At 37.7% G+C, this 27,389-nt stretch overlaps 1 protein-coding gene across 2 annotated transcripts in view; it reads right to left on the bottom strand.

Moving 5' to 3' along the window:
* The window catches only part of TTLL3 (tubulin tyrosine ligase like 3), a 28,419-nt gene extending 1,387 nt beyond the window's left edge, over positions 1 to 27,032 (bottom strand). Inside the window, exons 1-14 of one of the 2 annotated variants that reach the window (XM_073644811.1) lie at positions 26,836 to 27,032; positions 25,148 to 25,256; positions 23,476 to 23,542; positions 23,200 to 23,304; positions 22,620 to 22,720; positions 21,298 to 21,469; positions 20,851 to 20,912; positions 20,486 to 20,614; positions 20,094 to 20,208; positions 19,724 to 19,825; positions 16,996 to 17,185; positions 2,552 to 2,700; positions 1,994 to 2,237; positions 162 to 597 (exon numbers count right to left, since the gene is read on the bottom strand). In XM_073644811.1, the coding sequence (XP_073500912.1) occupies positions 162 to 597; positions 1,994 to 2,237; positions 2,552 to 2,700; positions 16,996 to 17,185; positions 19,724 to 19,825; positions 20,094 to 20,208; positions 20,486 to 20,614; positions 20,851 to 20,912; positions 21,298 to 21,469; positions 22,620 to 22,720; positions 23,200 to 23,304; positions 23,476 to 23,542; positions 25,148 to 25,186 (1,911 nt within the window). In that variant the 5' untranslated portion in view covers positions 25,187 to 25,256; positions 26,836 to 27,032. Of the gene's footprint in view, positions 1 to 161; positions 598 to 1,993; positions 2,238 to 2,551; positions 2,701 to 16,995; positions 17,186 to 19,723; positions 19,826 to 20,093; positions 20,209 to 20,485; positions 20,615 to 20,850; positions 20,913 to 21,297; positions 21,470 to 22,619; positions 22,721 to 23,199; positions 23,305 to 23,475; positions 23,543 to 24,945; positions 25,106 to 25,147; positions 25,257 to 26,835 lie in introns of those variants that run through there. The other variant, XM_073644812.1, reaches the window with a different exon arrangement.
* Between the last annotated feature and the right edge of the window lie 357 nt (positions 27,033 to 27,389).

Genomic DNA, 27,389 nt, shown 5'->3' with positions numbered 1-27,389 from the left:
CAACATACAGAATATAACTGCACCTTTTATTCTTCTCCATTTTGGAGAAGTTACTGCATTCATTTACCACGGAAGGTCAACGTAACCCAGTGGCTAGCTAGTTGCCATCTTGGGCTATTGACATGCAGAGATACCTTTGCCATGGAGACTATCGGATGTACCTGTTTGAAGATGAGGTCAAAGCCGCCAACGTCACAGTTGCGATCGTACTTCCGGTCGATCACTACTCGTAAAGTGTCTTCCTGAACCGTAGCGCAAAGCCTGGAGGTCACTACTGTGGACGGTGCCATGGTTGGACTGGCATTGATCTCGATCAACCATGGTTGATAGTTCTCTCCGAACATGAAATCGGCTCCGTACAACTCAAAACTGCTTTTTCTGAACTCTACTACATCCTGAGCACTTTGCATGGCATGGATGATGGCCGCCTTCATCCCGGGCACAATGACCTGATCCCAGGCTCTCTTGTCTCCCAGCCGTTGGAGATGCGTCCGGAACTGGTCGCTGGACCACATGTTATCGACGGGAACCTGAGGATGACGACTTTGGGAGTTCTCGAAGTTCTTTTGTATGGAGTTGTTGCATAAGTGGATGGATCTGCAGAGGAGATAATGACCATGTGAGACAATCACTATCCTTCGTAGAGAAGTCCTACCAGACATCTCGCTGTCTCTGGTCCATGATAATGTCTACGTTTCTGTGGCACCACTCATGAGATGTACACAAAGTTACACAGATTCGTAACAAGTCTGACTTTCCACAAATGACTGGTGACTTTGAAGATTCAAGAATATCATGGATGAGAAGTTACAAAAGAAAGATAGAGACTCGGAAACTCAATACTTCCACTTGTAGCACATATGGCCAGGCTAAAATCTCGGCATAATTTGGACATATTTTGAGATGACCCAGTTAAATGGAGAACATAGGAACATGTCAAGGGAAAAGAAGATGGGCAACAAGGGCGAGGACAAGTGCAAAGATCATGAAGATGACACTTAGAAGCAGGAAGACCTAAGCAAAAGACGGGAAACTCTGGAGGAACTCTATTACTAGGCAACACAAGTGATAACATCTTGGTGGTGACGAGACACCATACCTGACCATCTTAAGGCTATGTGCCCACGATGCAGAAATGCTCCGGATTTTTGTCCTGAGCATTTCTGCATCTTCCTGGCAGAAAAAACGCATGCGGATTGTACATGCGTTTTTCCTGCCAGGGACATGCGGATATGAAGCGTTCTTCACATGCATTTCCGCATGCGGGTTGTCAAGCGCTTTCCAAGCGATTTTAGCATCACTTGGAAAGTGCTTGACAACTTGGTCACACTATATAAATCCATGCAACCGGCTTGGATTTATATAGTGTGTCCGAAAGAATGTCAAAAAATAAATCTATACTTACCTTCCGATGGCCCCCGGAGTCTTTATTCGATGCGTCCTGGCTTGCCGGCAGCTCGCGGTACACTAAAGGACCTGCTGACGTCAGCGGTCACATGACTAAATGACATCACGGCAGGTCCTTTTCAGACCATCGCGAGTTGCCGGCAAGCAGAGACAAAGACATCGCTGAGGACACCGGGGGCCATCAGAAGGTAAGTATAATATTTATTTTTTATTTTATTCTTTTTTTTTTTTACAGGTTCTATGGTAGGGGGGGTCTGGAGGAGAGTCTCCTCTTCTCCAGACCCGAGTACCATCCGCACATTGAACCGCTTGGATTCTACATGTACAGATTCAGTGATGCGGATTCCATGCGTTCCAATGCAAGTCAATGGCGGCAAAAACGCCGCGCTTCCGCAAAATAATTGGTAATGCTGCTTATTTTTCCGCAATGATAATCCGCAGCGGAAATTTCCGCAGCATGAGCACAGCACATGCGGATTATCATTGGGGAACATGGCAGGCCTTCTACCAAGCGTTTTTTAAGCATTAAAAAACGCATAGTGGGCACACAGCCTTAGACAAGAACTGGTATATCAAGCTAACCTACGTGTCTAGATTATCCAGGGAGTACGGTTGTGTTGAAAATCGTACATAACATTCACGGTAGAACCAGATAGTCAGAGGGTTCCAGTCCGTCACCAGGAACCACTGACGCACGTCAAACTTGGTGCCGAAGATGAGGAGCGGTCTCTCGATATATTTCTGGACCACCCACTTTCCGTCCTTGACAATCATGGGATCACAATCCACCAACTTCAGAATCTCCGCCAAGTGATCCATGCAGATAATACCTGTGGAGAATACGCCACGTTATACGACCAGCACGTAGATCAGAAGACGTCCTGATTATACAGAACATTTGTATCGATCTTAACCAAATTCAGACAACTACATTGTACATGGCAAAATAAGTGACAATATGGCCGTCATTAAAGGTCTCCCGTACCTTGTTGTTCCACTTTACGGAAATCTGTTTCTTTATGGAAATGTTTCTGCTCTACTTTGCTCGACGTTTAACAAAAGTCAGTGACAAGTCTTATGGAGGCTTTAATGGGGGCCGCATCCAATCACCCAGCGCCCCCGGGTGTTAATAACTATCTCTCACCTCTTCCACGAGATTTGGCACCTGGTTTCACAATCCAGATATTTCTGTCTCCTTCAATATCCAACTGCGGATTCACGTCAGACAACTGCTGCAATAAGTAACTGCACTGATCCATATAGCAAGATGAATGTTCAATGGATGCTCCATCACTACAAGACAATAAAGGGGACATCCATATCAACACACATGTATCCTCATCAATAATGAGCAGCATTATAGTAGTTATATTCTTGTACATAGGAGGCAGTATTATAGTAGTTATATTCTTGTACATAGGAGCAGTATTATAGTAGTTATATTCTTGTACATAGGGGCAGTATTATAGTAGTTATATTCTTGTACATAGGGGGCAGTATTATAGTAGTTATATTCTTGTACATAGGGAGCAGTATTATAGTAGTTATATTCTTGTACATAGGGGGCAGTATTATAGTAGTTATATTCTTGTACATAGGAGCAGCATTATAGTAGTTATATTCTTGTACATAGGAGGCAGTATTATAGTAGTTATATTCTTGTACATAGGAGCAGTATTATAGTAGTTATATTCTTGTACATAGGGGGCAGTATTATAGTAGTTATATTCTTGTACATAGGGAGCAGTATTATAGTAGTTATATTCTTGTACATAGGGGGCAGTATTATAGTAGTTATATTCTTGTACACAGGGGGCAGTATTGTAATAGTTATATTCTTGTACATAGGGGGCAGTATTATAGTAGTTATATTCTTGTACATAGGGGGCAGTATTATAGTAGTTATATTCTTGTACACAGGGGGCAGTATTGTAATAGTTATATTCTTGTACATAGGGGGCAGTATTATAGTAGTTATATTCTTGTACATAGGGGGCAGTATTATAGTAGTTATATTCTTGTACACAGGGGGCAGTATTGTAATAGTTATATTCTTGTACATAGAGGGCAGTATTATAGTAGTTATATTCTTGTACATAGGGGGCAGTATTATAGTAGTTATATTCTTGTACATAGGGGGCAGTATTATAGTAGTTATATTCTTGTACATAGGAGCAGTATTATAGTAGTTATATTCTTGTACATAGGGGGCAGTATTATAGTAGTTATATTCTTGTACATAGGGGGCAGTATTATAGTAGTTATATTCTTGTACATAGGAGCAGTATTATAGTATTTATATTCTTGTACATAGGGGCAGTATTATAGTAGTTATATTCTTGTACATAGGGGCAGTATTATAGTAGTTATATTCTTGTACATAGGAGCAGTATTATAGTAGTTATATTCTTGTACATAGGGGGCAGTATTATAGTAGTTATATTCTTGTACACAGGGGGCAGTATTATAGTAGTTATATTCTTGTACATAGGAGCAGTATTATAGTATTTATATTCTTGTACATAGGGGCATTATTATAGTAGTTATATTCTTGTACATAGGGGCAGTATTATAGTAGTTATATTCTTGTACATAGGGGGCAGTATTATAGTAGTTATATTCTTGTACATAGGGGGCAGTATTATAGTAGTTATATTCTTGTACATAGGAGCAGTATTATAGTATTTATATTCTTGTACATAGGGGCAGTATTATAGTAGTTATATTCTTGTACATAGGGGCAGTATTATAGTAGTTATATTTTGTACATAGGGGCAGTATTATAGTAGTTATATTCTTGTACATAGGGGGCAGTATTATAGTAGTTATATTCTTGTACATAGGAGCAGTATTATAGTAGTTATATTCTTGTACATAGGAGGCAGTATTATAGTAGTTATATTCTTGTACATAGGGGGCAGTATTATAGTAGTTATATTCTTGTACATAGGGGGCAGTATTATAGTAGTTATATTCTTGTACATAGGGGGCAGTATTATAGTAGTTATATTCTTGTACATAGGGGGCAGTATTATAGTAGTTATATTCTTGTACATAGGAGCAGTATTATAGTAGTTATATTCTTGTACATAGGGGCAGTATTATAGTAGTTATATTCTTGTACATAGGGGGCAGTATTATAGTAGTTATATTCTTGTACATAGGAGGCAGTATTATAGTAGTTATATTCTTGTACATAGGAGCAGTATTATAGTAGTTATATTCTTGTACATAGGAGGCAGTATTATAGTAGTTATATTCTTGTACATAGGGGGCAGTATTATAGTAGTTATATTCTTGTACATAGGAGGCAGTATTATAGTAGTTATATTCTTGTACATAGGGGGCAGTATTATAGTAGTTATATTCTTGTACATAGGGGGCAGTATTATAGTAGTTATATTCTTGTACATAGGAGGCAGTATTATAGTAGTTATATTCTTGTACATAGGGGGCAGTATTATAGTAGTTATATTCTTGTACATAGGAGGCAGTATTATAGTAGTTATATTCTTGTACATAGGGGGCAGTATTATAGTAGTTATATTCTTGTACATAGGGGGCAGTATTATAGTAGTTATATTCTTGTACATAGGAGGCAGTATTATAGTAGTTATATTCTTGTACATAGGAGCAGTATTATAGTAGTTATATTCTTGTACATAGGAGCAGTATTATAGTAGTTATATTCTTGTACATAGGGGCAGTATTATAGTAGTTATATTCTTGTACATAGGGGGCAGTATTATAGTAGTTATATTCTTGTACATAGGAGCAGTATTATAGTAGTTATATTCTTGTACATAGGAGGCAGTATTATAGTAGTTATATTCTTGTACATAGGGGGCAGTATTATAGTAGTTATATTCTTGTACATAGGAGGCAGTATTATAGTAGTTATATTCTTGTACATAGGGGGCAGTATTATAGTAGTTATATTCTTGTACATAGGGGGCAGTATTATAGTAGTTATATTCTTGTACATAGGAGCAGTATTATAGTAGTTATATTCTTGTACATAGGGGCAGTATTATAGTAGTTATATTCTTGTACATAGGGGGCAGTATTATAGTAGTTATATTCTTGTACATAGGGGGCAGTATTATAGTAGTTATATTCTTGTACATAGGAGCAGTATTATAGTATTTATATTCTTGTACATAGGGGCAGTATTATAGTAGTTATATTCTTGTACATAGGGGCAGTATTATAGTAGTTATATTTTGTACATAGGGGCAGTATTATAGTAGTTATATTCTTGTACATAGGGGGCAGTATTATAGTAGTTATATTCTTGTACATAGGAGCAGTATTATAGTAGTTATATTCTTGTACATAGGAGGCAGTATTATAGTAGTTATATTCTTGTACACAGGGGGCAGTATTATAGTAGTTATATTCTTGTACATAGGGGCAGTATTATAGTAGTTATATTCTTGTACATAGGGGGCAGTATTATAGTAGTTATATTCTTGTACATAGGAGCAGTATTATAGTAGTTATATTCTTGTACATAGGAGGCAGTATTATAGTAGTTATATTCTTGTACACAGGGGGCAGTATTATAGTAGTTATATTCTTGTACATAGGGGGCAGTATTATAGTAGTTATATTCTTGTACACAGGGGACAGTATTATAGTAGTTATATTCTTGTACATAGGGGGCAGTATTATAGTAGTTATATTCTTGTACATAGGAGCAGTATTATAGTATTTATATTCTTGTACATAGGGGCAGTATTATAGTAGTTATATTCTTGTACATAGGGGCAGTATTATAGTAGTTATATTCTTGTACATAGGGGGCAGTATTATAGTAGTTATATTCTTGTACATAGGAGCAGTATTATAGTAGTTATATTCTTGTACATAGGGGCAGTATTATAGTAGTTATATTCTTGTACATAGGGGCAGTATTATAGTAGTTATATTCTTGTACATAGGGGGCAGTATTATAATAGTTATATTCTTGTACATAGGGGCAGTATTATAGTAGTTATATTCTTGTATATAGGAGCAGTATTATAGTAGTTATATTCTTGTATATAGGGAGCAGTATTATAGTAGTTATATTCTTGTATATAGCAGCAGTATTATAGTAGTTATATTCTTGTACATAGGGGGCAGTATTATAGTAGTTATATTCTTGTATATAGGGAGCAGTATTATAGTAGTTATATTCTTGTATATAGCAGCAGTATTATAGTAGTTATATTCTTGTACATAGGGGCAGTATTATAGTAGTTATATTCTTGTACATAGGGGGCAGTATTATAGTAGTTATATTCTTGTATATAGGGAGCAGTATTATAGTAGTTATATTCTTGTATATAGCAGCAGTATTATAGTAGTTATATTCTTGTACATAGGGGGCAGTATTATAGTAGTTATATTCTTGTACATAGGGGGCAGTATTATAGTAGTTATATTCTTGCACATAGAAGCAGTATTATAGTAGTTATATTCTTGTACATAGGAGCAGTATTATAGTAGTTATATTCTTGTACATAGGGGGCAGTATTATAGTAGTTATATTCTTGTACATAGGGGCAGTATTATAGTAGTTATATTCTTGTACATAGGGGCAGTATTATAGTAGTTATATTCTTGTACATAGGAGCAGTATTATAGTAGTTATATTCTTGTACATAGGAGCAGTATTATAGTAGTTATATTGTTGTACATAGGGGCAGTATTATAGTAGTTATATTCTTGTACATAGGGGGCAGTATTATAGTAGTTATATTCCTGTACATAGGGGGCAGTATTATAGTAGTTATATTCTTGTACATAGGGGGCAGTATTATAGTAGTTATATTCTTGTACATAGGGGGCAGTATTATAGTAGTTATATTCTTATACATAGGGAGCAGTATTATAGTAGTTATATTTTTGTACATAGGGGGCAGTATTATAGTAGTTATATTCCTGTACATAGGGGGCAGTATTATAGTAGTTATATTCTTGTACATAGGGGGCAGTATTATAGTAGTTATATTCTTGTACATAGGGGGCAGTATTATAGTAGTTATATTCTTGCACATAGGGGGCAGTATTATAGTAGTTATATTCCTGTACATAGGGGGCAGTATTATAGTAGTTATATTCTTGTACATAGGGGGCAGTATTATAGTAGTTATATTCTTATACATAGGGGCAGTATTATAGTAGTTATATTCTTGTACATAGGGGCAGTATTATAGTAGTTATATTCTTATACATAGGGAGCAGTATTATAGTAGTTATATTTTTGTACATAGGGGGCAGTATTATAGTAGTTATATTCTTGTACATAGGGGCAGTATTATAGTAGTTATATTCTTGTATATAGGAGCAGTATTATAGTAGTTATATTCTTGTACATAGGGGGCAGTATTATAGTAGTTATATTCTTGTATATAGGGAGCAGTATTATAGTAGTTATATTCTTGTATATAGGAGCAGTATTATAGTAGTTATATTCTTGTACATAGGGGGCAGTATTATAGTAGTTATATTCTTGTACATAGGGGGCAGTATTATAGTAGTTATATTCTTGCACATAGAAGCAGTATTATAGTAGTTATATTCTTGTACATAGGAGCAGTATTATAGTAGTTATATTCTTGTACATAGGGGCAGTATTATAGTAGTTATATTCTTGTACATAGGGGGCAGTATTATAGTAGTTATATTCCTGTACATAGGAGCAGTATTATAGTAGTTATATTTTTGTACATAGGAGCAGTATTATAGTAGTTATATTCTTGTACATAGGAGCAGTATTATAGTAGTTATATTCTTGTACATAGGGGGCAGTATTATAGTAATTATATTCTTGTACATAGGAGCAGTATTATAGTAGTTATATTGTTGTACATAGGAGCAGTATTATAGTAGTTATATTCTTGTACATAGGGGGCAGTATTATAGTAGTTATATTTCTGTACATAGGGGGCAGTATTATAGTAGTTATATTCTTGTACATAGGGGGCAGTATTATAGTAGTTATATTCTTGTACATAGGGGGCAGTATTATAGTAGTTATATTCTTATACATAGGGGCAGTATTATAGTAGTTATATTCTTGTACATAGGGGCAGTATTATAGTAGTTATATTCTTATACATAGGGAGCAGTATTATAGTAGTTATATTTTTGTACATAGGGGGCAGTATTATAGTAGTTATATTCCTGTACATAGGGGGCAGTATTATAGTAGTTATATTCTTGTACATAGGGGGCAGTATTATAGTAGTTATATTCTTGTACATAGGGGCAGTATTATAGTAGTTATATTCTTGCACATAGGGGGCAGTATTATAGTAGTTATATTCCTGTACATAGGGGGCAGTATTATAGTAGTTATATTCTTGTACATAGGGGGCAGTATTATAGTAGTTATATTCTTATACATAGGGGCAGTATTATAGTAGTTATATTCTTGTACATAGGGGCAGTATTATAGTAGTTATATTCTTATACATAGGGAGCAGTATTATAGTAGTTATATTTTTGTACATAGGGGGCAGTATTATAGTAGTTATATTCCTGTACATAGGGGGCAGTATTATAGTAGTTATATTCTTGTACATAGGAGCAGTATTATAGTAGTTATATTTTTGTACACAGGTGCAGTATTATAGTAGTTATATTCTTGTACATAGGGGGCAGTATTATAGTAGTTATATTCTTGTACATAGGAGCAGTATTATAGTAGTTATATTTTTGTACACAGGTGCAGTATTATAGTAGTTATATTCTTGTACATAGGGGGCAGTATTATAGTAGTTATATTCTTGTACATAGGAGCAGTATTATAGTAGTTATATTCTTGTACATAGGAGCAGTAGTATAGTAGTTATATTCTTGTACATAGGGGCAGTATTATAGTAGTTATATTCTTGTACATAGAGAGCAGTATTATAGTAGTTATAGTCATGTACATAGGAGCAGTATTATAGTAGTTATATTCTTGTACATAGGGGGAGCAGTATTATAGTAGTTACATTCTTGTACACAGGGTGCAGCATTATAGTAGTTATATTCTTGTACATAGGGGCAGTATTATAGTAGTTATATTCTTGTACACAGGGTGCAGTATTATAGTAGTTATATTCTTGTACATAGGGGCAGTATTATAGTAGTTATATTCTTGTACATAGGGGGCAGTATTATAGTAGTTATATTCTTGCACATAGGGGGCAGTATTATAGTAGTTATATTCCTGTACATAGGGGGCAGTATTATAGTAGTTATATTCTTGTACATAGGAGCAGTATTATAGTAGTTATATTCTTGTACATAGGAGCAGTATTATAGTAGTTATATTCTTGTACATAGGGAGCAGTATTATAGTAGTTATATTCTTGTACATAGGAGCAGTATTATAGTAGTTATATTCTTGTACATAGGGGGCAGTATTATAGTAGTTATATTCTTGTACATAGGGGCAGTATTATAGTAGTTATATTCTTGTACATAGGAGCGGTATTATAGTAGTTATATTCTTGTACATAGGAGCTGTATTATAGTAGTTATATTCCTGTACACAGAGTGCAGTATTATAGTAGTTATATTCTTGTACATAGGAACTGTATTATAGTAGTTATATTCCTGTACACAGGGTGCAGTAGTATAGTAGTTATATTCTTGTACATAGGAGCAGTATTATAGTAGTTATATTCTTGTACATAGGAGCAGTATTATAGTAGTTATATTTTTGTACATAGGGGCAGTATTATAGTAGTTATATTCCTGTACACAGGGTGCAGTATTATAGTAGTTATATTTTTGTACATAGGGGCAGTATTATAGTAGTTATATTCCTATACACAGGGTGCAGTAGTATAGTAGTTATATTCTTGTACATAGGAGCAGTATTATAGTAGTTATATACTTGTACATAGGGAGCAGTATTATAGTAGTTATATTCTTGTACATAGGGGCAGTATTATAGTAGTTATATTCTTGTACATAGGGAGCAGTATTATAGTAGTTATATTCTTGTACATAGGAGCAGTATTATAGTAGTTATATTCTTGTACATAGGGGGCAGTATTATAGTAGTTATAGTCTTGTACATAGGGGGCAGTATTATAGTTGTTATAGTCTTGTACATAGGGGGCAGTATTATAGTAGTTATATTCTTGTACACCGGGTGCAGTAGTATAGTAGTTATATTCTTGTACACAAGGTGCAGTATTATAGTAGTTATATTCTTGTACATAGTGGCAGTATTATAGTAGTTATATTCTTGTACATAGGAGCAGTATTATAGTAGTTATATTCTTGTACATAGGGGGCAGTATTATAGTAGTTATATTACTGTACATAGGAGCAGTATTATAGTAGTTATATTCTTGTACACAGGGTGCAGTATTACAGTAGTTATATTCTTGTACATAGGAGCAGTATTATAGTAGTTATATTCTTATACATAGGGGCAGTATTATAGTAGTTATATTCTTGTACATAGGAGCAGTATTATAGTAGTTATATTCTTGTACATAGCAGTATTATAGTAGTTATATTCTTGTACACAGGGTGCAGTAGTATAGTAGTTATATTCTTGTACACAGGGTGCAGTATTATAGTAGTTATATTCTGGTACATAGGAGCAGTATTATAGTAGTTATATTCTTGTACATAGAGAGCAGTATTATAGTAGTTATAGTCATGTACATAGGAGCAGTATTATAGTAGTTATATTCTTGTACATAGGGGGAGCAGTATTATAGTAGTTACATTCTTGTACACAGGGTGCAGCATTATAGTAGTTATATTCTTGTACATAGGGGCAGTATTATAGTAGTTATATTCTTGTACACAGGGTGCAGTATTATAGTAGTTATATTCTTGTACATAGGGGCAGTATTATAGTAGTTATATTCTTGTACATAGGGGGCAGTATTATAGTAGTTATATTCTTGCACATAGGGGGCAGTATTATAGTAGTTATATTCCTGTACATAGGGGGCAGTATTATAGTAGTTATATTCTTGTACATAGGAGCAGTATTATAGTAGTTATATTCTTGTACATAGGAGCAGTATTATAGTAGTTATATTCTTGTACATAGGGAGCAGTATTATAGTAGTTATATTCTTGTACATAGGAGCAGTATTATAGTAGTTATATTCTTGTACATAGGGAGCAGTATTATAGTAGTTATATTCTTGTACATAGGGGCAGTATTATAGTAGTTATATTCTTGTACATAGGAGCAGTATTATAGTAGTTATATTCTTGTACATAGGGAGCAGTATTATAGTAGTTATATTCTTGTACATAGGAGCAGTATTATAGTAGTTATATTCTTGTACATAGGAGCAGTATTATAGTAGTTATATTCCTGTACATAGGGGCAGTATTATAGTAGTTATATTCTTGTACATAGGAGCGGTATTATAGTAGTTATATTCTTGTACATAGGAGCTGTATTATAGTAGTTATATTCCTGTACACAGGGTGCAGTATTATAGTAGTTATATTCTTGTACATAGGAACTGTATTATAGTAGTTATATTCCTGTACACAGGGTGCAGTAGTATAGTAGTTATATTCTTGTACATAGGAGCAGTATTATAGTAGTTATATTCTTGTACATAGGAGCAGTATTATAGTAGTTATATTTTTGTACATAGGGGCAGTATTATAGTAGTTATATTCCTGTACACAGGGTGCAGTATTATAGTAGTTATATTCTTGTACATAGGAGCAGTATTATAGTAGTTATATACTTGTACATAGGGAGCAGTATTATAGTAGTTATATTCTTGTACATAGGGGCAGTATTATAGTAGTTATATTCTTGTACATAGGGAGCAGTATTATAGTAGTTATATTCTTGTACATAGGAGCAGTATTATAGTAGTTATATTCTTGTACATAGGGGGCAGTATTATAGTAGTTATAGTCTTGTACATAGGGGGCAGTATTATAGTTGTTATAGTCTTGTACATAGGGGGCAGTATTATAGTAGTTATATTCTTGTACACCGGGTGCAGTAGTATAGTAGTTATATTCTTGTACACAAGGTGCAGTATTATAGTAGTTATATTCTTGTACATAGTGGCAGTATTATAGTAGTTATATTCTTGTACATAGGAGCAGTATTATAGTAGTTATATTCTTGTACATAGGGGGCAGTATTATAGTAGTTATATTACTGTACATAGGAGCAGTATTATAGTAGTTATATTCTTGTACACAGGGTGCAGTATTACAGTAGTTATATTCTTGTACATAGGAGCAGTATTATAGTAGTTATATTCTTATACATAGGGGCAGTATTATAGTAGTTATATTCTTGTACATAGGAGCAGTATTATAGTAGTTATATTCTTGTACATAGGAGCAGTATTATAGTAGTTATATTCTTGTACACAGGGTGCAGTAGTATAGTAGTTATATTCTTGTACACAGGGTGCAGTATTATAGTAGTTATATTCTGGTACATAGGAGCAGTATTATAGTAGTTATATTCTTGTACATAGGAGCAGTATTATAGTAGCTATATTCTTGTACATAGGAGCAGTAGTATAGTAGTTATATTCTTGTACATAAGGGGCAGTATTATCGTAGCTATATTCTTGTACATAGAGAGCAGTATTATAGTAGTTATAGTAATGTACATAGGAGCAGTATTAAAGTAGTTATATTCTTGTACATAGGGGGAGCAGTATTATAGTAGTTACATTCTTGTACACAGGGTGCAGCATTATAGTAGTTATATTCTTGTACATAGGGGCAGTATTATAGTAGTTATATTCTTGTACACAGGGTGCAGTATTATAGTAGTTATATTCTTGTACATAGGAGCAGTATTATAGTAGTTATATTCTTGTACATAGGAGCAGTATTATAGTAGTTATATTCTTGTACATAGGGGCAGTATTATAGTAGTTATATTCTTGTACATAGGAGCAGTATTATAGTAGTTATATTCTTGTACATAGGGAGCAGTATTATAGTAGTTATATTCTTGTACATAGGAGCAGTATTATAGTAGTTATATTCTTGTACATAGGAGCAGTATTATAGTAGTTATATTCCTGTACATAGGGGCAGTATTATAGTAGTTATATTCTTGTACATAGGAGCGGTATTATAGTAGTTATATTCTTGTACATAGGAGCTGTATTATAGTAGTTATATTCCTGTACACAGGGTGCAGTATTATAGTAGTTATATTCTTGTACATAGGAACTGTATTATAGTAGTTATATTCCTGTACACAGGGTGCAGTAGTATAGTAGTTATATTCTTGTACATAGGAGCAGTATTATAGTAGTTATATTCTTGTACATAGGAGCAGTATTATAGTAGTTATATTTTTGTACATAGGGGCAGTATTATAGTAGTTATATTCCTGTACACAGGGTGCAGTATTATAGTAGTTATATTCTTGTACATAGGAGCAGTATTATAGTAGTTATATACTTGTACATAGGGAGCAGTATTATAGTAGTTATATTCTTGTACATAGGGGCAGTATTATAGTAGTTATATTCTTGTACATAGGGAGCAGTATTATAGTAGTTATATTCTTGTACATAGGAGCAGTATTATAGTAGTTATATTCTTGTACATAGGGGGCAGTATTATAGTAGTTATGGTCTTGTACATAGGGGGCAGTATTATAGTTGTTATAGTCTTGTACATAGGGGGCAGTATTATAGTAGTTATATTCTTGTACACCGGGTGCAGTAGTATAGTAGTTATATTCCTGTATATAGGGGCAGTATTATAGTAGTTATATTCTTGTACATAGGAGCAGTATTATAGTAGTTATATTCTTGTACATAGGGGGCAGTATTATAGTAGTTATATTACTGTACATAGGAGCAGTATTATATTAGTTATATTCTTGTACACAGGGTGCAGTATTACAGTAGTTATATTCTTGTACATAGGAGCAGTATTATAGTAGTTATATTCTTGTACACAGGGTGCAGTATTATAGTAGTTATATTCTTGTACATAGGAGCAGTATTATAGTAGTTATATTCTTGTACATAGGAGCAGTATTATAGTAGTTATATTCTTGTACACAGGGTGCAGTAGTATAGTAGTTATATTCTTGTACACAGGGTGCAGTATTATAGTAGTTATATTCTTGTACATAGGAGCAGTATTATAGTAGTTATATTCTTGTACATAGGAGCAGTATTATAGTAGCTATATTCTTGTACATAGGAGCAGTAGTATAGTAGTTATATTCTTGTACATAAGGGGCAGTATTATCGTAGCTATATTCTTGTACATAGAGAACAGTATTATAGTAGTTATAGTCATGTACATAGGAGCAGTATTATAGTAGTTATATTCTTGTACATAGGGGGAGCAGTATTATAGTAGTTACATTCTTGTACACAGGGTACAGCATTATAGTAGTTATATTCTTGTACATAGGGGCAGTATTATAGTAGTTATATTCTTGTACACAGGGTGCAGTATTATAGTAGTTATATTCTTGTACATAGGAGCAGTATTATAGTAGTTATATTCTTGTACATAGGAGCAGTATTATAGTAGTTATATTCTTGTACATAGGGAGCAGTATTATAGTAATTATATTCTTGTACATAGGAGCAGTATTATAGTAGTTATATTCTTGTACATAGGGGGCAGTATTATAGTAGTTATATTCTTGTACATAGGGGCAGTATTATAGTAGTTATATTCTTGTACATAGGAGCAGTATTATAGTAGTTATATTCTTGTACATAGGGAGCAGTATTATAGTAGTTATATTCTTGTACATAGGGGCAGTATTATAGTAGTTATATTCTTGTACATAGGAGCAGTATTATAGTAGTTATATACTTGTACATAGGAGCGGTATTATAGTAGTTATATTCTTGTACATAGGAGCTGTATTATAGTAGTTATATTCCTGTACACAGGGTGCAGTATTATAGTAGTTATATTCTTGTACATAGGAGCTGTATTATAGTAGTTATATTCCTGTACACAGGGTGCAGTAGTATAGTAGTTATATTCTTGTACATAGGAGCAGTATTATAGTAGATATATTCTTGTACATAGGAGTAGTATTATAGTAGTTATATTCTTGTACATAGGAGCAGTATTATAGTAGTTATATTCTTGTACATAGGAGTAGTATTATAGTAGTTATATTCTTGTACATAGGGAGCAGTATTATAGTAGTTATATTCTTGTACATAGGAGCAGTATTATAGTAGTTATATTCTTGTACATAGGAGTAGTATTATAGTAGTTATATTCTTGTACATAGGAGCGGTATTATAGTAGTTATATTCTTGTACATAGGAGCAGTATTATAGTAGTTATATTCCTGTACACAGGGTGCAGTATTATAGTAGTTATATTCTTGTACATAGGAGCTGTATTATAGTAGTTATATTCCTGTACACAGTGTGCAGTAGTATAGTAGTTATATTCTTGTACATAGGAGCAGTATTATAGTAGTTATATTCTTGTACATAGGTGCAGTATTATAGTAGTTATATTCTTGTACATAGGGGCAGTATTATAGTAGTTATATACTTGTACACAGGGTGCAGTAGTATAGTAGTTATATTCTTGTACATAGGAGCAGTATTATAGTAGTTATATTTTTGTACATAGGGGCAGTATTATAGTAGTTATATTCCTGTACACAGGGTGCAGTATTATAGTAGTTATATTCTTGTACATAGGAGCAGTATTATAGTAGTTATATACTTGTACATAGGGAGCAGTATTATAGTAGTTATATTCTTGTACATAGGGAGCAGTATTATAGTAGTTATATTCTTGTACAGAGGGGGCAGTATTATAGTAGTTATATTCTTGTACATAGGGGGCAGTATTATAGTAGTTATATTCTTGTACATAGGGGCAGTATTATAGTAGTTATATTCTTGTACATAGGAGCAGTATTATAGTAGTTATATACTTGTACATAGGGAGCAGTATTATAGTAGTTATATTCTTGTACATAGGGGCAGTATTATAGTAGTTATATTCTTGTACATAGGGGCAGTATTATAGTAGTTATATTCTTGTACATAGGGGGCAGTATTATAGTAGTTATATTCTTGTACATAGGGTCAGTATTATAGTAGTTATATTCTTGTACATAGGAGCAGTATTATAGTAGTTATATACTTGTACATAGGGAGCAGTATTATAGTAGTTATATTCTTGTACATAGGGGCAGTATTATAGTAGTTATATTCTTGTACATAGGAGCAGTATTATAGTAGTTATATTCTTGTACATAGGAGCAGTATTATAGCAGTTATATACTTGTACATAGGGAGCAGTATTATAGTAGTTATATTCTTGTACATAGGGGCAGTATTATAGTAGTTATATTCTTGTACATAGGGGGACAGTATTACAGTAGTTATATTCTTGTACATAGGAGCAGTATTATAGTAGTTATATTCTTGTACATTAAGGGCAGTATTATAGTAGTTATATTCTTGTACATAGGGGGCAGTATTATAGTAGTTATATTCTTGTACATAGGGGGCAGTATTATAGTAGTTATATTCCTGTACATAGGGGGCAGTATTTTAGGATTCCAGATTTATAACCATCATAAATGACATTATTTCTTTCTGATTCACTTACTGAATCACCTGGTAATAGCTCTGCAGGAATTCTTCCCATGATGCATCCGTCATTATGGAAGTTGAAGCTGTTTCTACGTCGATGTCGTCGTGCTCCAGGCTGTTCAGATAGAAGTCGCAGGCATTGATGGCGGTGGTGATGACGTGAGCTGGGACACAACCTCCGCGCTTCTTGCTCCCTCTTTTATTATCTATAGATAAGGAGTAGTTGCGTTCAGCACTTTTTGTAATGGGGTTTGTTGGTGGCAGAGAACTTGGGTCGTGTTCAGAAAAGTGTAGAACAAAATAAATAAAAATTGAATCTATATAATGAGAGGCTCTGCACCTTCACATACTGTGTGCTATAATTCCTTACTATTTTCAAGATCTCTAGTGTTTGTCAGTGAAGGGAAACATTCTAGATTACATTTGAAGGCTAAAAACTCACATAAAAGACCCAGGAGCTTCCGTGGCCCTAATACTACTCAGACAACACAGGGTGAGGGTAAAACAGTGTAGAAATACTTTATTGAACCACCAAACGGACAATAAACACATAGAACAGTCCCAGCAAATACCCAAGATGGTACAACATTACACAGTCTCACCCTTCCGCTGGCCCGATGGGAATAGAGCAACTGCGACTTTGGGACTTCCAGGGCCAACTACCTCAATCAGTGGTCCCTCCGCTTTTGGCGGACCCCCACAGAGAGGAGATAGCGGCAAGCTTAGGAAGCTGTCACTCCATCGAGGTACAAGGCCAGGAGACCCGTGGGCCCCACCCTGGGCCCCGAGAGTTTTCATGAGGCCAGATGACCAGTGGGTCCCAATCTGGCTTCTCCGAATGTCTCCAAGGGTTCCAGACGACCAGAGGGTCCCACCTGGCAACCCCAAATATCTCCATGGGGCCAGGTGACTTCATCGTCCCAACCTGGTCTTCCCAAATCTATCCATGGGTTCTCTGATGGTCAGTGGAGCAGATCCGTAGCCTTCCAGTCAGGGCCGTGTACCCTTAGGTTAAGTGCACACGTAGCATTTTTGATGCGGTTTTGTGGCGCTTTTTCCGCCCCAAAACGCTTGGTAATCGGTCTGCCAGCTATTGCAATGGTAATCCTGATGTGCTGTGCACATGATGCGGAAATTTTCGCTCAGCATTACCATTGCGTTGTAAAACGCAGCATGTCCTTTCTATGCAGCGTTTCCCGCCCATTGACTTTAATTGACTGTTGCCCATTGACTGCTGCGGAGACTAGCGACTCTACAAGAGAATTTGACATGCTGCGGTCCTGAAAACCGCGCCGCATGTCAGTGTCCACTGGTGATTCGCAGCCTCTGATGCACGCATAGTGGACATGGGATTTCTAGAGATCCCATCCACTATACTGTAACATCTGGATGCTGCGGGTTTGACGCTGTATAAACACGCAGCGTCAAACCTGCAGCGGCTCCTGACCGTGGCCACGTACTCAAACTCACCCGCAGCATGTCAATTTCTGTAGCGGACATGCTAGTCTCCGCTGCAGATTTTGACAGATTGAAGGGTCATTATATGCGGTGGATTCACATGTACCGACAACAAAAGTGCGGCATTAGAACACCGTGTTTTGAACGCTGCAAAAATACGCTGCGTCCAAAGCGCTGCTTGTGTTGATCGGGGGGATGTAGCGGCTAACAAAACAGCTGTGAACTATTAATAATAGTCAGGGAACATGTTTGTATAATGGCTAAAAATAGCAGCTCTCAACTACCCCAGAAATGACTTGAATGGAAATGCTAATAAAATTTGGGTGAATGGGATTAGCTGACACCTAGCTCTTTTGTGTGGTGATGACAAGGTGTCAATCAGACCCTTTCATTATCAAACCTAATTAAAGTAAAGTAAAGAGTTAAATAAACACACAGACACAAAGTAAACACTTTATTTGAAATACAACAGACACATTCTTAAATTAACCAATATACTCACCCCAGTTTTGACAGTAATCCAATTAAATTAAAGCAATGTCCCACGTTCCTTTTCAAATAACTTTATTTAGCTCCAAAAAGTATTCACTGATGTACAAAAACGCATCAAAATCGTGGCTAAACGGGCGTTTTTTCCACAGCGTTTTGCCTGCCAAGGAGATGCAGAAAAGCTGCAGAAATTTCTGCTTCAAGTCCTGAACGTGCGCACATACCCTTAGGCCGGAATCATGTAGAATCCAAATCTGTGCCTCTGGATAAAGCCATGCTACCAAACTGATGTCCTGAAGAGTCTGACTGATCTTTGATTCTCTCTTTCATTTCTCACTGCTACAGAGGCACATGTCCCTTAAATAGTCATATTTGTTCTTTCAAGTACACATCCACAGGGCAAGTATTAGGGAGGGTATTCTTCCACAGGGCTCAGGCCTCATTGTTTGAGAATTTAATCAATTTACATAGTTGGTATAGCAGGGGCTCTTTAAATCAACATCTAGCTGGCTTTAGTGCAATATGCAATTAGCATAGTAACAAACATCATTGTTTCAAAACCAAGAGAAGTCAACATTCAGTTTTATACACATAATAGTATGTCCTTCTTGACCAGCCACAGAAAAACACATACATTCACAAGTCAACACAATCACAATAGTGTATTTCTCTAGGCTTAACAAATCTAGATGTCTGGCTGATTAAGATTAGAAACTGTTTCGTCACAACTCACATAAGGGCAAGCTCTTCCCCCATTTCCACCCGAAAGCCGTGCACCTTATGAGCCCGCTATTCACCGTTCACACTCGTCGTGTTCTCCTGGGTGTCGGAAGTTCGGTTCCATTCGCCTCCTGCCACTCTTTTCAGAATACTCCGAGCAGCCGTCAGCCAGAAATCCTCTAAAACACAACACGTAAGATTTCTCTGATTACTCATATGCTTAGAATGATTACCATATAGAGATTGCTATATAATAAAAGGGTATATAGAATTAGGAAAAATTCCAAAAAGGACACTGCCACCCCATCTACTGGCTGTGTATGGTATTGCATCTTAGCCTTAGTAATTTCAATTGAGGCAGGCTGCAATACCAGATACAACCCATGGACAGGGGGGTGCTGTTTTTGGAAAATAGAGACAATTATTAATAGTGTCCATTAATCATACCAATGAATGCCCTCTTCTCATCCTCGGCACCCAGTCTATAGCAACGAGGGAAGAAAGAATCTGGATCGGCCTCATCAAACCAGTGGAGGTTCCTTAAATTCATGCAGAGACCGACCTGAAGGACAAAACAACAGTATGAAGGAGCCTATTAAAAATCAGTAAAAAAACATTGCTTTTTAGGAGCCTCACATATAAGGCTGAAATTATGTTGGAAAAACTAAGTGCCCCCCCCAAAGCATTATTAGAACTCAGCTAATCTGTTAGGGTTGTGTCTGACAACGAGCTTGTTGTCTGTTTCCAATGGCAACCAGGAAATAATATATCTATATGTAAAATTATGTTCATAGGGGAACCCACCCATTACAATGCTCCGACCCCTATTCTGTACCCACCTTGGTGGTAAAAGATCCAGCTTTCGCGTAGTGGTTCATCATCTGATCCTTCTTCAGAAATCGGCAGTCCACAGCATCTCGCCTGGTTGTCCAGATGAAATAGGGCAATTCGTTGCGGACAAGTCTAGACTGGAACGACAGAACGTAGAGGGGAGAAGCGCGTGGTTACATCATGTCATCGCTGACTTCCGTTGTTCCAGGACAATGGATCAATTGGGCCGGATTAGAAAATATCCGTCCTAAATGATCCATTATTGGAGCCACAATGAGCTCCTATCTGATCTTTTTTTTTTTTGCTCCAGATGATAAGTGGCGACTATACAGCTTCTTATCTTCCCCCTGGTTAATTAAGCCCTGACATTTACCATTAGATCATAGGTGCCATCCGGATCCTCATCTTTCTCCTCCTCTTCCTCGGCATCATCATCTGGGGAATGAATGCACAGCAGTTTAATCCCGAACCCCAGTGCATTGTGCTGTGAAAGAGTTTTTCCTTTACTCTATATTACTAGCTAAAAAAAACTACATCTCTCGCAATGCAGCGCAGCAGAGCAACTAACCCAGTAGAGAGGTGTGCGGGTGCGCAGCCTGGGAGCTAACAGGAAAGCAGCAGAATCATGAAAGCAGAGGAGGTGCCAGGCTTCATTCAATCAGCGGATCATTTGATTTTTTTTCTATCTTTTATATATATATAAGACGAAGCCATAATGTCTGATAAATGCTGATTAATATATTGTACCTTCCTGTAAAACACGTTTTATTGTTTTTTTTTTTGCATTCTGATATCAAGTAAGAATCGCCCCTTTATGTACCGTCATCATCATTTCCGCTTCCATCCCCGTCATCGTCTTCATTTTCTTCATCTTTTCCCTTTTTCCGGGAAGCTTTTGTGACCTTGGGCAGCTTCTTCTCCACCCATCCGCGGCTGCGCAGGCAATGACGTATCACTGGGTAAGACCCGTGAATACTGAATATTTTTTTTTGCTGTTTTTTTGGAGGGGGTAACAGAAAAAAATGAAAAGAATTAAAAGAAAATGAAAAAAAAAACCCACAAAAAATAGTAGCTGATGGAGATAGAACTTGGGCCCACCAGAGGACACTGACGGTGATGGATTGATGGTGGTCTGGGCCCTTGGACTCACCTGAGCCTCACAGGGCTACTCCCATCTCGTAAAGTCATACCATGTTTTCTAGGATTTGATTAATGGGAGTCTGACCCCTGGGACCCCAGTAATGCTGAGGATGAAGGGTCTATAGCACTGATTTGCCGCTCCTGTCCAGCCACCTACTCTGCTGTCGGTCCCATTCATTTTACTAGGGTTGTGCTGCAGTTGAGTGGTCCTCTCCTTCTCAGGATTGGTGGGTTTCCAGAAGTTACAACCCCAGTTCTTTGTCCTAAAGAGTCGGCCATACCCCTTTAAATGTATAGTAGATTCAGGTCCCATTAATGGGAGCCTGTATTTCAAGAACCGCACCCCGCCGTTCCCATACAAATTAATAGGATCCTGACCACTTCTCCACAGACAGCACCTTACACCCCCAGTTCTTTGTCCTAAAGAATCGGCCATACCCCTTTAAATATATAGTAGATGCAGGTCCCACTAATGGGAGCCCGTATTTCAAGAACAGCACCCCGTCGTTCCCATACAAATTAATAGGATCCTGACTACTTCTCCGCACATCAGGGTCCCGTTCTTGAGAAACAGATGCAAGAATGAAGGGGTTGGAACCAGGGATCTGTGTCTGGTCTTGCAATATTTAAAGGGATTGTCTCAACCCAATAAATGGGTAAAAATAATTTCAAAGTGTTCATGAAAACAAGAAACTTTGCAATTTACTTCTTATTAAAAATATTGACTGTTCTCAAGAATGGAGGGAATTTAATTGTATACTTCTAGTTGCCCCGATTACCAGCCACCTCTGCAGTCTGTCTGCGGTGGTCGGTCTCCTAGGCAAGACGCGCAGCTCAACCTCAGAGGAGCGGTGCCCTCCTGAAGATTTATCTTGAGAATAACTCTTTAAGGGCTGCAATACCAGACACAACCTTTGGACAAAAGTGGCGCTGTTTCTGGCAGAAAAAAAACAAACATTCACAATGAAATAAATTACTAATAAGGTTTCCACTTGCACCGACCTTAATTGCTTTTTCCACCAGGAGCTTGGCGAGTTTCAGGCGATCCGGATTAATCATGGTGCTGTTAATCATCTTGCGCACTCGCCCCTCGGCAGCCGTCACTGTGTGCGCACAGAAGAGATGTCAATGTGTATGTACAGCAGGACGATATCGGGAATGAGGAGGCCATAGACAACTAAAAATATTCAGATTTTTCAAGCCTTTGAGTTTAAGTGGTGCTCTGCCATTGACAATCCCTGGTGATCTGCAGGGCACAGTAAGTGATGTCTCTGCATTGCCCCTGCAGGGGAAGTGAAGTACTGCACTATTCCAATTATAATCAATGGAGGCCGGGTCCTCCAGGGTAAGAGCCTCTTTTCTGGAGGCCACTGAATAGTCAGTGGCTGAAGCCTCGCTAGGGCACTACCATACAGCACTATACAGAAAGGCCACTTTCTACAACCTGCACCAGATGTCACAGAAAATGTATGTCTCCCATACCGAATTAAAGTGGATTATCCTGAGCCCATATCTAGGCCATACACTAATGCCCGGACGGGAAATGAATCGCAGATTACCCGGACACTTAGAGGTCATTTACCGTCTTGTTTGTGCTTCTCAATGGCAGAGCGCGGTTTCTTTCTTAGGTTTCCATTAGACGTCCTCTCGTGCCCATCACTCTGGGTCCGGGGTCTCCTGGATATTCCTAAAAAAATATGGTTAAAAGTAACATTTTTGCATTGCACACAGAAAGCAAAACTACCCAGTGTTGGGCAAAGGTCTAAAAAATAGGATAGGTTCCCCTTTAATATTTAAAGGGACCCTGTCTGCAGCTTTTTAAAAATACGGTACATTTTGTGACTCTAAAGCAAATTACCTTCCATATTTTTCGTTTTTTCAAAGTTTTCTCCCTCCGGTTCCTGTGTTTCAGGCGAGGGCTGGGGCTGTGGAATACATAATGGTCATATTGCATTTATACAAGGCGGTACCAACAAAAAGAGTCCAGCTGTATTAAGCAAAATATTACAGATTGAAAGAATGAGAAAGAAAAAGCAAAAGTAAGAAGCGGAGTCAAAAACATCAGCAGGTGCCGTCATATAATACAGTGATCGTCTCAATTGCGCCATCTAATGGTGGAAAGTTTGTGAAATACTTGTTATATATTTCAATATGGGGATACAGAATTATCAGTGCCGGTTACAACTTGCCCGATCTGCACCTAAAGGCTTTCGTTGGAGACATTTTTGGTATTTTTGTACCCTGCGCAGCTGCGCCCACTATATTTAGGCCCCAGGACGTCAGTAAAGTGCTAACTTGATGGTAGTTCACTCAGGACTGCAAAATACGGCTTGGTGCTGTGCGCTTACATGTCAACTAATTAACGTGCGTGCAAAGGAGTTTGGATAGGAGCGCTCTTCCTCGCTCATCATTCTTGTTGCTCCTGCTCTGTCTAGAATGATTAAACAGGACTATGGTGCCAAAAACAGCGCCACGCCTGTCCACAGGTTGTGTCTGGTATTACAGCTCAACCTGATTGACTTCTATAGAGTGAAACTGCAGTACCACATACAACCTATGGGAAGCAGTGGAGAGGCCACAATCCAAGCTGCTGGAGGTCTAGTGTGGAGTTTCCACAATCAGTGATGGTTTGGGGGCCATGTCATCTGCTGGTGTAGGTCCACTGTGTTTTATCAAGACCAAAGTCAGTGCAGCCGTCTACCAGGACATTTTAGAGCACTTCATGCTTCCCTCTGCCGACAAGCTTTATGGAGATGGAAATGTCATTCTCCAGCAGGACTTGGCCCCTGTCCACACTGCCAAAAGTACCAATACCTGGTTTACACACAACAGTATCACTGTGCTTGATTGGCAGCAAACTCACCTGACCTTAACCCCATAGAGAATCTATTATAGAGAATCTATGGGGTATTGTCAAGAGGAAGATGAGAGACACCAGACCCCACAATGCAGATGAGCTGAAGGCTGCTATCAAAGCCACCTGGGCTTCCATAACACCTCAGCAGCCACAGGCTGATCCCTCCATGCCACATTGCCGCATTGATGCAAAAGGAGCCCGACCAAGTATTGAGGGCATTTACTGAACATACATTTTGGATTTGAAAATCATTTTTCAAGCTGTTGTTATAAAGTATTCTAATTTACTGAGATAATGACTTTTGTGTTTTCATTGGCTGTAAGCCGTAATCACCAACATTAACAGCAATAAACAAGTGAAATAAATCACTCTGTGTGTAATGACTCTATATAATATACGAGTTTCACTTTTTGTATTGAAGAACTGAAATAAATTAACTTTTTGATGATATTCTAATTTAGTGAGACGCACCTGTATATCAGAGCTAGAATGAAGTTCCTAACATTGGATCCCTCGGTGTCGGCCTCAGTTCCAGGACTATTTCCCCATTTGCCATTGGTTCTGAATGTCACGGCCCCCGCAGTGTGTAGGTGGCGAGTAAACTTTAAGCCGAGCGATGGCAGAGCACAACGTCAATTGTTCCTTTTATATACAAACATAAAAGAATGTTCACCTGGGTTACCATGGCAACAGCGGCGCTGGCGGCAACCATTGTTCTTTTGTGGAAAGGCTTCTCAGCGACAGATCTGTCAATCAGGTTCCAAGCCGGGAGGACGGGGGCGCTGTGTGGAGAATAGACACCCGGTTATTGCAGGGGATGGGACGATTTAAGGGCATCTCCAACCATAAAAAATAGTTAGTTATATCTGTGTGACAATATGGCGGTGCTATCCAGCTTTCCCCACCAGAGTCTGGGAGAGATGGGAGGAAGCTGTAATTGTGGCAATAATGTTATATAGTCAGCAACATATCTGCTATAGAAACATTGTGTATGACTACTATGGGGCTAATGGTCAGAGTGGGCTCAAAACTGAACTGTTTGTCCTGACACTACTTGCAGCCGCCACTAGGGGGAGCTTCCTGTATGCAGATGTAAACTGGTGAAACATGGTGCATGACTACTATGGGGCTAGTGGTTGGAATGGGCTCACAACTGAACTGCTTCTCCTGCTTGACCTGACACTAATTGCAGCCGCCACTAGGGGAAGCTTCCTGTATGCAGATGTAAACTGCTCCAATTGAGTCCAATGCCTTCTGTATGAATGCATGTGCAGGGAGCACCCTCTAGTGGTGGCAGCAGGCAGACAGAATTCAATCATTTATCAAATCGGAAAAAAACAAGAAAACTTTCTTCCCTATACAGATATATTTCATACCTGCCAATGGCACTAATTTTGCCAGAACAAACATGCCTGCAAAAGGAGTGATGATTTTGCAAATCCTGCCCCCAAGATGGGTGGTTCTGGTGGCATAAAAGTTTTGGTTTATGGCATTGCAATGTTGGCAAGTATATTATGAAATTAATCTAAATCAGAATGATGGAGATTTCAGTGGGGAATCCCATTTCCGCTACATGTGAACACATCCTTGCAATTGTCAGGTCAGATGAATGCATTAGTACGCAGATCTGTGAACCTCCAATACACTGCCGGCACTCCAGATCTACTACTCCAGAAGTACAGAGTCTCTGTGGATCCGGAGAATCTCGAAGCTACGGCACTGCCGCAAAATTTCCCAAGTGGTGTAACTTTTACAAGTAGCTCACACAGCAGCACTCCTTCATTTAGACAATTATCCAATCATATCCTTATAGCGGTCAAAGCTTTGCTTTTCTGATCTGGAGCTCCAAATCTCCTGCATACATACAAATGATACAATTCGGTCTTCCTGACACCACCACTAGGGGGAGCTCACTGCATACAGTGTTTACATTGAAAGCAATAATAAACCTGTCTGCGAGAAGCTACAATCACTTTTTTTTTTTTTTAAGACTTTTTGATTATTTAGTGAAAGTATTGGCAGAGAATATATGAAGGAGATGCAACAATAAAAAAAAGACAACATATCAACAGTCAATAAATATATCAGGTTGTTACATAAATAACAGTCCCTTGTTACAAATTATCAGGGAATTGCACTGTGTGACTTGACCCCGAGATCACTTGCAAAGTTCAAGAAAATTTGGGTTCTGTTGGATACCGAGTAATTTGCTGACTCTTACAACTTATAACGATTACTCCCTGTAACAAAGTGGCAAGACGAGTATCAGAGAAGCATAGATCCAGTGATATCCACTAGAATACTTCTATAGATCTCTAGTAGGACACAATATATCAGAGGTCTATGCAGGCGGCATCTTACCGGGCATATTAGTACATGGCACATCTAGCAGGCACGGCCATGGGGGACTGTGCTGCCCCTCTGTTTGCAGAGCTGAGGTTCTGCACTGTGCAGCTGCTGCAGAGCCCTTGTAATCCTGCCCATGCCATGAAGGCAGGATCCCTGGGTAATCCGTCCCCTTCTGTTTGCTGTTGCCTTGGTGACAATCTCCTGGGAAACCAGGAAACACAATCCTACTCCTCCTGCGGTAAATGGTGGCTGCCCCGGCAGCGCTGTAATCCACCTGACAGCTCGTCACAATGTATGAACTCCGCGTAACCTCAGCCCATATCACCGCCATAATCTGGGCAGGATGAGGCAGGCAAAAATATTATATGATGATGGTCCCTAACCTTCTAGAAGCGTCAGAAAAATTTCCAGTGCAGCATCCGGTCTCTAATGAGTTTTTTTTTAATTCAGATTATTGACTTTTTAGTGCAAAAAGTGAAAGTTGAAAGTATCACAGCTTGTAAATGCTTTTTGTTGCCAGACAAGAGTCTTTCAATTCTTGTTTGAGGGATTTTCATCCATTCTTC

Source organism: Phyllobates terribilis, unplaced genomic scaffold, assembly GCF_046119375.1.
Source record: "Phyllobates terribilis strain yellow unplaced genomic scaffold, ASM4611937v1 Scaffold_8__6_contigs__length_399053987, whole genome shotgun sequence".
Taxonomy (NCBI): domain Eukaryota; kingdom Metazoa; phylum Chordata; class Amphibia; order Anura; family Dendrobatidae; genus Phyllobates; species Phyllobates terribilis.
The sequence above is the reverse complement of the archived record's forward strand: the minus strand, read 5'-3'. Positions and strand labels throughout refer to the sequence as shown.